The sequence below is a fragment of the Lolium rigidum genome, chromosome 1, assembly GCF_022539505.1.
Source record: "Lolium rigidum isolate FL_2022 chromosome 1, APGP_CSIRO_Lrig_0.1, whole genome shotgun sequence".
Taxonomy (NCBI): Eukaryota; Viridiplantae; Streptophyta; class Magnoliopsida; order Poales; family Poaceae; genus Lolium; species Lolium rigidum.
In genome coordinates this window covers 83,025,670-83,038,118 of record NC_061508.1, presented here as the reverse complement: position 1 = coordinate 83,038,118, position 12,449 = coordinate 83,025,670, and the positions used below count along the sequence as shown (strand labels likewise).

The following is a 12,449-nucleotide window of genomic DNA, read 5'->3' as shown; positions in this document are numbered from 1 at the left end:
TCGCGAGCTGGACGAGCATAATCAGCTGCCTTGTCAACCATGGATGTTCAGAGCACCGTGATGTAGCAATTTCCCTGTTAAAGAAGATGCTGCTCTTGAAGGTTTGGCCAACAAACGCAACGTTTTCTTGTGTCCTGAAGGTATTTGATGAGCCTGAGTTGCTCCATGGAGGGAAGCAAATTCATGGCTGCTTATTGAAGATGGGAACCGAGGTTGATCCTGCTTTAGGAACCGCCCTTGTAGCAATGTATGGTAGATGTGGTGGACTGGATGAGATGGCCAGATTGTCTTGCCGGATAAGGCACGATGCATTCTCCAGGACTTCACTTCTTGTTGCTTATGCGCGAAATGGATACAACATGGAGGCAGTTTGGAACTTCCGTGAGATGATTATGGAAAACATGGCAATTGACCAGTCAGCTGTAACTAGCCTACTGCAGGTTTGTTCATCATTGGGACAGCTGAGAATGGCCAAGGAGGTCCATTGCTATGCCCTAAAGACTTTCTGTAAGCTGGACACACTACTGCTCAATGCTACCATCACTGTTTATGGCAGATGTGGTGATGTCACCAGTGCAGAGATTCTGTTTGATCTTTTGCAAAACAAAGACATTATATCATGGACGGCATTACTAACTTGCTATGCACAAAATGATCATACTCACGAGACACTCTTGTTCTTCAGGGAAATGCTTCGGAAAGGCTTGGGATCTCCTGTCTTTTGCATTACCAGTGTGCTAAGAGCCTGTTCTAGCACCACAAACTATGCTGTTGGATGGCAAATTCATTCTAGGGTAGTGAAGTTAGGAATTGATGATGCAGATTCTGTTGAGAATGCTCTTTTGACCATGTATGCCAGGTGCGGAAGTGTTCGTATTGCATTGAAGATCTTCAATTCAATGAGGAGTAGAGGCATTATCTCGTGGAATGCACTAATCACAAGTTTTTCACAGCATGGCAATGAGGTGGCGGCCATTCAGCTATTTCATCTGATGCAAGAAGAAGCAGTGTGTCCAGATGATTACACTTTTGTTGGCTTGTTATCATCTTGCAGCCGAATGGGCCTAGTTGCAGAGGGTTGTGAGTATTTCAAACTGATGAACACCAAGTACAATGTGGAGCCCAAGATGGAACATTACACCTGCATGGTTGATCTGTTTGCCCGTGCTGGAAGATTTTCTGATGCACTAGAGTTTATTGATGCTATGCCTTGTCATCCAGACAAACTTGTGTGGGAAGCTTTGCTAGCTTCATGTAGGACTCATGGTAATGTGGAGTTAGGAAGGCTGGCCGCAAAGAAGATTCTTGAAATAAGACCAGATGATCCTTCACCATACATTATATTATCCAGCATTCATGCTTCAGTTGACATGTGGGAAGAGAAGGCTTTGAATCGTACTGTGTTTGATTTCCAACGAGTAAGAAAAGACGTGGGAAGTAGTTGGGTCGGTGGAGAAGAATATTCAGATAATACATTTGATGTATTGCAAGTTGAAACAACGTAAGATGGGTGATGTGTTGATGCTTCGTTTTGTACACATCAGGTGGAGTTGAGACATAATGGACTCGAAGGTGTGTGATAGACTGACTGCACATCGCGCATGTTTGAGAAATGACCCGACGCCATATCTCCACTAGAAAAATGACTTCGTACGAAGGACTAGACTACTATCATTTTTATGGCATAGGACTTAGTGGTGATGTGCTTCTTGTCTTGAAGGTGAGATATTCTGTTACTAACACCTCTGTAAAATGCAAATAGAGCATTTGCAACTATGTACAATACAGTAATACTTTCTTCTACATTGTCAGGTGAGTTGATGATATTGGAAAACTAGAGGTGCTATCCCACTGTCGCAAATGCAATGTCAGGCCTCTATACCTTTTTGCATTCATCTGCAGTGTGAGGTTAGTATGAGCATTGTCGAGCTCTTATTGCATATGCTCTCTGATTTCTAGATTAACTTGTAAAGTGCTATTTTGTGGCAGACATGCAGCAAATAAGACGGTCTGTCAAGTGAGGTTAGCTGCAACATCAACAATCTGCATGCCAGGATCTTGTGTATGTTCTTTACTCAAAGCGCTGGAGCTCCACTACTGAATCTGTCAGTATCTTCTGATGTTTGCGATATTGTTGAGCTTGTAATGTAAGTAAGTTATAAGTTAACAGAAAATTCATTTACTCATATAGTGACCCTTAACTGGTCTATTTTGAGGTAATTTATGCATTACAGAAGTACCAGTAACAAGATGTAATTACATTTCCCAGATATCCAAATTACAAGATGGGCGAACAGGCAAAAGAGAACTGTAGAGCAACTATTACTTGGATGTTCTCATGAAGTGATCTGACTTAGGCTTACATGTTATCAGTACCAATTCTTACATTGAGAACTAATTGGGACTCATGTGTTTACTTTATGTAGTGTAATTATTTGCATATCACTTCTCCAAACCGAACGTTTGAAGGCCCTATATTTGTCACACCAAAAATGAATTGAATTATAGTAGTGTAATGCATGATTTCTAACATTAGTTGGTGATACATCTGAACTGTTTTAGGAGTTCTGCAACCCTAGAATCTGCTGCAATGACACCCCATGCTGTTAGTCCTCTTCGACTTCATGAAAGGGGAGTGGAACAACCTTCACAGCTCTGAACTTGCCCGCATTGTTTAAGTGTTCGTTCTCCAACCTGACATAGAAGTTTTTATAGTGTCATTTAGTAATGTCAGGTTTGTAAAATTCCATCACAATGAAAAATTCAAGAGTTAGGATTCATTGTAAAAAACTTTACCTGTAGAAGTTCCAATGGCCTCGTCGAATCACCTCAAGAGCTGCCAAAAAGAACAGAGTCACTCTTGAGTCCAGGCTTCCAATGTTAGGGTGGATGACAGTTTGAAGCCAAGCAAGCCTCAGAAGAAGGTTCAAACCCTGCAAAATGTCAGGCTCTCGGTAAGTACATCATAAAATTTATCTGTGCTCAATTATTTTTGATGTATACCTTAACTGTTTTAGAGAACATACCATGGATATGAAATAAATGTATTTTTGTTTAAGTATCAGATCGTTACGAAGCCAAGGGTTCTTGGAGTTAAACTGTAGAAGGCCCCAGTCCTTGACAAAGTCCCAGTAGAGTTGGTAGATAGTGGCGATACTTGACACGATGACGACTAGTGAGAGCCATCCAGCACTGTTATCATTCTCATATGCGACTTTTGTTCCTGCAGCAAGCATCGCTGACACATACTTCCCAAGGTTGACAATGTGGTTTATATCCCCTTCATCAAACCATCTTCTTGCACACTGTCAGGAACGAAAACCATAAAAATAAGACAAGGCAGCACTACCTATACAAGTTTGAAGAACAGACGTTATGATGTAGTAAGTCATGTTCAATCTTGTATACCTGCATAGCTCTCCAGTAGTACGGCAGGAAGGATACTGCATAAGCCAAATCTCGAAAATGTTTCACTCTTGTGCAGTATCCATAGTCTTGTGTCTTATAGCTGCTGGTTATGTAATAACATGCCAGGTACTCCAGGCTCCTAAGAAGTGGTACCTATTTGCCAGCGATCATTACTTTATTAGTCATTTCGGAATCGAAACCATCATTGCTGATCTAGACACTACACTGTAGTAATGACCAGTATAGTAACTCGAACAAACATTTATGTTGACAAAACAATTTATATTTGCCGAACAGTTTATATTGAAAATGGACTCTACTGAGCACTCAAATGAACCTTTAGCCTATATTATGTGATTACCTGGCTACAAAGCTGATCAGCCATGAAGAAATCGACCATGACAACCTGCATATAAACATATGTATTGAGCAATATTTTTTTAATATGGAGTTCGATAGGACTTCACTCATCTGGAAAAAAAAAGGCTCTTCATCTATATCAAAATACCTTGTAAAAGGGGGTTAGAATGATGTTCCTGATTGCTCTTAAGAATTGATAACGACTTGATCGGTAGAGGATTTTGAAAGGGCAGACCAATATTAATGAGAAAACCTGAATAAACTCAAGCATAAGCCTCATATTGGTATAACAACATTGAACGATAACCATTACATTTGTACTGTTGATTATAGCATACCAGAAGTAGGCATCCTGGGATTGCTTGGACTGCACTTGAAGAATACCCTTTGACAATGAGTGTCAGGTGTGCAAACATGACACCAATAATAACCGTCATAGAGGTAGTGCATATCAAAAACACATCACGATACTTAAGCTCTTTGGTAGGTGTAAATTCGAATATGAATGTGTAGTTTATGCGTGTCTTTCTCCACATGAAGATGTTACATCCGTAGACGAAGAGATGCAGGAAGAAGAGGCTGAACATGCTGCAGTTTGGGACCATCTAATGTCAGTACTGGAGTGTTCAGTTGTAGCATCTTTTCTTTCTTAAGAGTATAGCAGCAATGGAATTCACATGGGTGCTTACCTAAGGACAGGATAGGATGTTGACATGTAGACTTTGTTTGACTGCTGAGTGTACATCCCAGCTATGTGCGCCATGATACAGTAACCGATAAATAATGCTACGAAGCTACCAGTGAAAAGTCCTGAAAATTTGACAGTAGCGCATAAGGAATCTGAAATTATCTTGGTGATGGAAGGATTGCAAAGCTTATAAACAACTATTACCTATGAAAAATGTGGTAGCATGTGATTCTTCTTTTTGATTTGGCTTCAGATACTTCATTGCTTTCCTTTTGTCACCAGTTGCAAAATGTCTCACAAACAGCTCCTCGACATCGTCCATCAGCCTGATTGCCTATTAAGATGAAGTTTTCAGTCAGAACTGAGAACCGTTTGAAATGCTTCAAATCTAAGACTTCTGTATCACTGCAAAATACCTTGTCAGAGCTATTAAAGTAGGAGCTCTCCACTACTTTCAGGTAAGTTGTTTGCACTTCCTTTGCTGTAATCTGAAACATGAAGTATAGTTCGTTGTTTCAGCAATGCTTTATCTATGGAAACTTTTAGGGAATGCAATACAGAGAGAGGCATTGGCAGGAACCTTGTCAAATTTCTTCAAAATCTTCACAAAAGCCACCATGTTCAAGGTCCTGAAGCAACAAGAGTGCTTTCCATGTCAGTACCCACTCAGTGCACAAAGCTTAACTCATACAATAGCTACACGTACCGGTATGTCTTGAGGTACCCCAAGCCCTTGTACAGTTCAACCAGCGCTCCTCTGATCATCTTCTCTGCTTGGTGCACCTTTTTCTTGTTGATGCTTAACTTCTCACAGCCATCACCACCAATCCCACCAATCTTCCTTGATTGGCTTAGCATGTCATCAAACAGAAGTTCACGGATGGCGATGACAGTCCTCGATGGTGTGGTGATGGGAATGTTGATCCTCACACTCCTGCCCTGGCATGTGACCTCCTTTCCTGAGAGTGTCCTCATCTTGTTGGCAGCTTCTTCTCTTGGCTTATCAATCCTTCCCGAGTTACCTAAACCTCCAGAGATGGAAAGCTGGTCCTCTCCTTCATCAGTGCTCTTTGCAATATAATCTTTGGTGAACTTTTCTTGACCTTCTTGTTCTTGCTCCGTAATGCCTCGGAGGGATTGATCTCCTGTAAGTTCGAGTGGTGAGTGATAATCAGTTTTTGATAGTGACATCTAAGATCGAGGAGCTCATTTATGGTTAAAGTAATGGGTTGGTTCATCTTCATCCTCCTATCGGCTGAGTTGGTTTGCCATTATTCAGTTTCTCGTATGCTAATAGAAAATAATACAACAAGCTCATGCTTGATGAAGAAGGAAATGGTCACACTAGCGGTCAACCTATATTCAGGGTATTTCATTTGTGAATACAAATATATGCCTTTAAATTGCACTCCTAAGTCTTTACCCGTCAACTGCATTAATTTAGATATGTCAACAAGGATTGCTTTTCTAGATTTCTCATCCATTAAGATCTATATAGGCTTATTTATGCATATTTCAAGATCAACCACCATATCAGTAGCAGCTGTCCTAATCAGCTTTTGCCCTCGACTGGTTTAATTAACAAGTATATCTGGATACAGCGACGTGCATGTATCATTTATGTGTGTACACTCACCATGCAGAATAGAGCAAGAGACTGATGGGTCCTCTTGGTCGGTGCTCCCCGCTGCCGACGAGCCTGCGCGCCGACGTGCCTCAGTGACGGCGGCCTTGAGCTCGACGAGGATCTGCAGCTGCCGCCTGAGGGACTCACCGCGGTCCAGGAACTCCCTCTCCTTCCTCTCATAGAACCGGTTCACCTTGTTGAGCTGCTCGTCCAGTCTCTGGAAGAACGCGCTTGCCGCCTCTGCCTCGGCGCCTGCAAACCCTGCTGTGTCCAGAACCACCGTCTCGTAGACTTCCCCGACGACCGCGCCGTCGTTGCCGCTGCTTGCCAGCTTTCTGTGCACCTGCATTGCAGACGTCACAACATATAAACATTTCAGGCGATCATCTCCGCCAGCCAGACATGGATCAAAAAGTAACTATGCATTCGGATGTGCATGCCTGTATGACGCTGTTCTCCTTCTGGTGGCCGTGGGGATTGAGGAACGGGAGCCTCATCACCCAGTGACTAGCAGCCGCCGGTGCCTGCCACTGCGACGGTGGCGCTGCTGCCTTGTCCCCGCCCTCGCCGGTGGCGACCTGCAGGTTCTTGATGTCCTTCTTGAGCTGCCAGTAGTCCACAAAGGCCTCCTTCCATTCAGGCACGAGCTGGCCCTCGAACTGCTTGGAGAACTTCACCATTGGCTTCAGGGTGCAGCACTGCAGCTCACTGCAGCCGTGGTACTGGTATCTGGGTGTCTGAGAGGAGGCCATGGGGTAAGCTGTACTTATATGTGCTGCATGCACCTGTGTGCTAGTGTCCATTGGATGAGAATTGGAATTGGAATCTAGCTAGAGTGAGAGGGCTGAAGGAGACGGGAGGATAAATTGCTGCTTATGGGGGGTTTATGCTAGCTCCTGTCAATTATGATCACCAGTTGGGCATGTAAGTTGGTGCCTTGGAATGTAATGGATTCTTCCTCTCCCTGTCTATCTCCCCAGTGGAGAGAGGAGAAGGAGTGGGAGGGAGGTGTTTTATAGGAGAGAAGGATAGGTGGATCACTCAGCTCCATTGGGTGAACCGGTGGTGATGGTGGAGGCGGTTGGGGTCATGCATGGAGCTAGTGCAAAGAAACTTGTCCCAGAAAGGTTGAAGAAATGGACCAATGCGAAGAAGAATTGGGCACATTCCAAAATTACCACTCAGTGCACTAGCCAATTTTGAGTAATTCCTAACATACTGGGCTCTGTGATTACCTGTTTTCGGCAAACAAAAGAAACCCGCTGTTCAGATGGGTAGCGGTGTTTCAGTGCTATGTAACAAAAGAAACCCGATACTACACAGGTCAGGTTGGCAGCCTAGCCATCAGCGGAATTATTTGTCACTCTGTGCATGACCTCACACAATCTTGTCGGTGTAGTCACGCGAAGCCAAAAAGACAAGGATTCACGGACCAACTAGTAAAGAGTCATACCATTATTCCCATGCACCAGGAAAATGTTCACTGGATTCTCTCTCACAAGGAGAGCTCACACACACACACACACACACACCCACAGCGCGAGTGACCCATGCATGTACGGACGAAGAGGACTAGTCCATGAGTACGTGGTACAGTTGGATCTATTTAGACAAATTTGAGTCACTTATTTTTAAATTTTAGTCGGATCATGGCTGGGACGCATATGGTGCTCTTTTAGTTCACTCTTTCGGTGCATCCATTCTATCACTGCATCCGGGCCCTGCTGTGGCCTGGGCCCACCGAACAAGATGGGTTAGTAGTCTGTTGTGCACTACAGAAACCGCTCGATCACCATGTATAGGGTATGCCAATCTTGTCTAAATTTCTCAAGTTTTTCTAATATTAGTTGTGCTAATTTTGCTTTTTGCACTAGTAATCTAGTACATCTCATGTGATTATTGCCAATATGCCCTTGTCTAACTAGGTATCCGGATTCCACACTTCCCCAACAAGTTACAGCTTACTCAAAAGAGAAAAGGGAAGTTAGAGCTCCACTAAACACCCAACAGTCCCTGTTGGATATTTCGATGATGACAATTAATTATTGGACAACTGTTCAATTCCATATAAAATTAGTTAGATGACGAAATTCCATACAAAATTAGTTAGTAAATGACGAAATCTCATACATGATTATACATCAATATGCAATGTGGTGCGAAGTGGCTGTCATTGTGAATTTTAGTTTAAAGTAAAACATGATTAATAAGGAATACAACTAAACAATTACTACACTTCAAGTAATCTGTGCTTTTCTTTCATATGAATACTGTCTTGAGCGCTTAACAAGTGTGCCAGTCTTAATTTTGCAGAAAGCATGTCAATCAGTCAAATGCATTTTTTTTTCTGGATAATAGAAGAATTTAGCAATCTTATCACAAATACATACATTTTTTCTTGATTTGTGCAGGTTATTCTTGGCCGTCAGCCATACTGATCTTGTGAATCATTCCAGTTTAGTAGATGTCCGACAAGGAAGGCTCAAATGCAACAGCTCAACTGGAAGAGGTCGTCTCCTGAGATGGACACTAAGCGGAGTATATAATTAAACAGACACAACTTTACTTTTAGTTGAAAATGAATGGTCGGGAATCCTTGAAAACAAATTATTGGTAATGGAATTACAAAGTGCATCCTGAAAAGAAGATGATAACTCTGCTTTGCAACTTTAAAATGATATCCTGCTATTTTGACAAAGCTGGGAGGCAGGATGGTCTTCAGAGAGTGGACAGCAAAGGCAAAATCCTTTGTGTTACTTAAGCAACAACGGCTTCTATTTTCTCCCAGAGAAGATTTTGCTTATCTCTCCTGGAATTCCGTGATATATCTTTATTTTCTTCATGATCAGCTGCTTTTTTTCCACCTATAAAATGACAAATTTGGTAAGCAGCCAAGTATTAGTCAGATGCATAATTTTTTTGCTGATCAGTATATGTTCCAGCGCAAGTGCACGTCAAATATGAGTGTTAAAATTCACGCGGTTCATGTTTTACTGATTCTTTTTTTTACTTGCAGTTAGATCGATGTTTGGACAAAGAGCTTAATGAAGGATATTTGACGATTGTTTTTTGGACTATTCATCTTTACTGAGACCAATTTTAAGTAAGTTCCCTATAAGCCTTAGGACTAGGATGGTTTAATCCGGTCAGCATCAAGATGTCAGCAAAAGGAAAACGCTGCAAATCTTAGGGTCCATATATAGACCACAGGGAGCTCTTTTAACTTTTCGGCAGTGTTGCTTTTACTTGGGGAATATGTGACGGGATATTCTCATGCACCAGGAAGTGATGCCCTCACAGCCAATAGAGGCGTACCTCAATGGTTAACAAGGCGATTATCATGAAAGCCATCCCGCATTGACAAGTATATCTGAATTGCAATCTCTAAAGAGGTCCTGGTGCCAATTCACCAGGAAGTTTTCTGCTTAATTTATTTCGAGGAAAAAGATCGTTGAGAAAGCGGTTTTTGGATATAATGAGACCTGCTTTTCTTGACTTTTTTTATGATAATGGATTGTGTTACACCTTAGAAAACAAGTCTCATCCGGCCCAAATTCTTGTGTTAAACCACAATTTGTGTCGTAAAGAGCTCCCAGTTGACAAACCAAACCTGGGCATGCCGACTTACCAAACCCTTGTTATCCTCGATCGCTGTCGGAAGAGCGTAGGACACGTGTATACATCAATACATGTTGGTAAGTTGCGAGTGCTAGGAGTTTTTTCTATCGATGTGCAACATGTAGTATAACCTCCACTGGCAATAGAACAGGTAGATAACCTGCAGCGGGTCAGAAATACTTGCTCATAAAAAACATCGTTTCGATGTTTTCTATATGGACCGAACCCACCAACATGTGAGCCGTTCTTTGTTTCTATTCACTGGTAACCATGTATATTTGAGTTCAAGGTTAGGCCAAAAGCTCTAGCACCCACTTCGAGTAGGAGCCATGCACACGTTTTCAACGCCAGGTGGACGAGGGGCTAAACAACCATTTTACGAACCTAGCGGTGCTCCCCACTTTGAATGTGGTTTATTATCAAAGGCTATAGGTTTATTCTAAGTCAAACTGCTTTAAGTTTGACCAACTTTGTAGAAAAAATATATCAACTTTTAAAATACTAAATTAGTTGTATTGCATTCAAAAAAAATCCCGTACAATGCACATTTAATGTCGAAAATATTGACATTTTTTTATAACTTTGGTCAAACTTAGAGAATTTTAACTTAGGAAAAAACTAGTACATAAATTATTTAGGAACAGAGAGGATCACTTCTTCTCTATAGAATGATGGCAAAGCCTTTTCTCCAGGCCTCAATAATTTTTTTTGTATTATGGTAGCAATTTTAACCTTTAGTGAGTGAAAGTCACAATCACATGTACACATGTACATAAGTCACATTGTTTGATATTGTAACGGGAGATACATAATGACGCTAGACGTTTAGCAAGCCGAAAGTCACACTCACATGGACATAAGTCACCTGATTTTGATGTTGTAACGGAAGATACATCACGATTCATGACACTAGAGCATTAATCCCCTTTTTATTTAAATATAAAATGATTCAGGACAAAAGAAAAGGCTGGGGAAGAAATCCTACCACATAAAATATATGCACCCATTGAGACAGATTTCAGTGACATGATCCAATCAGTCTCTTGAGCTATCTAGTACCAGGCAATCCTGATTTCGTGTCATTGCTGGTCTCTGTCTCATGACATTGTTTTTGTTCTCCCCCACTACTCCCTGCAAAAGAACACATCCTGGATATGGTTGCTATCTCATCTTTATACACTCACAAGATACTCTTGTCTAAGGCATGTGCAAGTCTACCTTTTGCACATTGGTTCCTGTCCCTCCGATGAAGATTGGAGGGCCAGCAAGCATGTGTCAGTTACCACTTTACTCCTTTTTTCCAGTTCAAACATGACACCATGGTGATGATGGTGAAATCTGTTACTTCCATGAGAGAGCCGTCTGGTTTCCAGGCTTCTTACAGTTTCTATGTTTTTCTTGTTTAGTTTAGTTTAGTGACTGTGATAGCTTTTGATATCCTTGTAGTGTTTCAAGTGATAAACACTACCACGGAACACTTACCTTCCGACAAGTAGCTGCTAGCCCAGCTATACCATGTTCTTGAGACATTTGGGAGGCAAGCTATGACATCACTGACCTGTTGATTTGATGCCTCTTTTAATTTCCACAAAGCACAATTCAGCTCAAGCGATGGTGAACGACGCGGCGCATCGTCGCCTTTCTCAACTTTATATCAGATTTTTCTTTTACCTAGGAGGTTGGTGTTCATGCATGCATGCATAATTCATATATCATTTGAGTGGGCTGACAGAATGTGGCATCTGATCCCAAGGAAATAAAATGAGTATGTATTGATGAAGTATTCTCCAGCTTGTTTTTTTTTTCCGCAAAAAAACAGGTTATTAAATAAAGAACATCTTAGAACACCGAGTAAAAATAGTAATTAAAGACTAATCGCGGTACCTAATTATTTTGGAGATCGAGAAGGCTAAGCTGTGTAAGCACAAATTACGATAGAAAAAGTATGCAGCAAATCAGTACGTGCTTTGGCTAGTGTTGTCCCAGTAGGCAGCATATCTGATTCTGTTCTTCAGGAAACGCCACTTTACCTAATGCAAATCGACATGCCTGCTTGTGGGTATCAAACTCGGTTCGCAAAATGTTCCTCTGCTCCTTCCATTATGACCCAATAACACATACATGGACAGTATAAATTCATCAGCCAATGTTCCAGTATAGGATTCCCCAAATAGTTTCAGATTCCTAACATTGGCTGGCACTGACAAAAAAGAGCAACAGTACCACTTGAAGCAGCCAAGAAAGCAACTTTCATTTCGATTCTTTATGTCATCCTAATCTCGATATTATATAGACTTATATGAATACTCATAGACATGAAAATAATCAATATCGGAAAGCACATTCTTGGGGAACACCATTACATGCAAGATTTTGTTCCTTTTCTCTCAGCAACATATCTATCATAGCTACACGTTGCAAGATTATAAATATACTTCACCACTGCACTGCTGATAGTTGGATACACATCAACTGCATTTCGGAGATGCTATTAGAACCTACCAGTGGTATCAATCAAGTACTGCATCTGTTCTTGTAACTTCATGAGATCCAAACTTCTTGCCACGAACACCATTTGCTACCGGTACGCTGTGCACTGCTCCACGTTAACCGTATCAGTGGTTCTCCTTGTCGCTTTGGTTCTCTACTGAAGATGCTCATGGAGATAATATTATCAGGTGTAATATACTGAGCATAAACGGATTGTTTTGGTTCTCTCTAAGCATTTCAGTTTTGAAGACGATGCAT

At 41.5% G+C, this 12,449-nt stretch overlaps 2 protein-coding genes across 2 annotated transcripts; one reads left to right on the top strand and one right to left on the bottom strand.

The window, feature by feature from the left end:
• The first annotated feature begins 410 nt into the window (after positions 1 to 410).
• On the top strand, positions 411 to 2,106 carry LOC124676706 (putative pentatricopeptide repeat-containing protein At1g68930). The gene is made up of 3 exons (XM_047212747.1): positions 411 to 1,720; positions 1,813 to 1,908; positions 1,990 to 2,106. Exon 1 carries the CDS (start codon positions 468 to 470, stop codon positions 1,503 to 1,505), a length of 1,038 nt encoding a protein of 345 aa, XP_047068703.1. The 5' UTR covers positions 411 to 467; the 3' UTR covers positions 1,506 to 1,720; positions 1,813 to 1,908; positions 1,990 to 2,106.
• A 131-nt stretch (positions 2,107 to 2,237) lies between these two features.
• Positions 2,238 to 7,044, bottom strand: LOC124686790 (phosphate transporter PHO1-3-like). Its single transcript, XM_047220715.1, has 14 exons — positions 6,524 to 7,044; positions 6,093 to 6,426; positions 5,163 to 5,601; positions 5,037 to 5,085; positions 4,873 to 4,944; positions 4,661 to 4,790; positions 4,458 to 4,578; positions 4,107 to 4,356; positions 3,917 to 4,021; positions 3,770 to 3,814; positions 3,409 to 3,561; positions 3,027 to 3,305; positions 2,797 to 2,933; positions 2,238 to 2,694 (listed from the first exon to the last, which is right to left on the bottom strand). The coding sequence occupies exons 1-14, from the start codon at positions 6,884 to 6,886 to the stop codon at positions 2,607 to 2,609; spliced, it is 2,565 nt and encodes an 854-aa protein (XP_047076671.1). The 5' UTR covers positions 6,887 to 7,044; the 3' UTR covers positions 2,238 to 2,606.
• Between the last annotated feature and the right edge of the window lie 5,405 nt (positions 7,045 to 12,449).

What these genes read in the sequence shown, in the direction of transcription:
- LOC124676706 (XM_047212747.1), top strand. Translation starts at nt 468, where the DNA reads ATGGCCAAGGAGGTCCATTGCTATGCCCTAAAGACTTTCTGTAAGCTG.
- LOC124686790 (XM_047220715.1), bottom strand. Translation starts at nt 6,886, where the DNA reads ATGGACACTAGCACACAGGTGCATGCAGCACATATAAGTACAGCTTAC. An exon ending in AGGAGAACAGCGTCATACAG is followed by an intron (nt 6,427 to 6,523) that starts GCATGCACATCC and finishes TCTGCAATGCAG; the next exon opens with GTGCACAGAAAGCTGGCAAG. An exon ending in ACTTTAATAGCTCTGACAAG is followed by an intron (nt 4,791 to 4,872) that starts GTATTTTGCAGT and finishes TCATCTTAATAG; the next exon opens with GCAATCAGGCTGATGGACGA.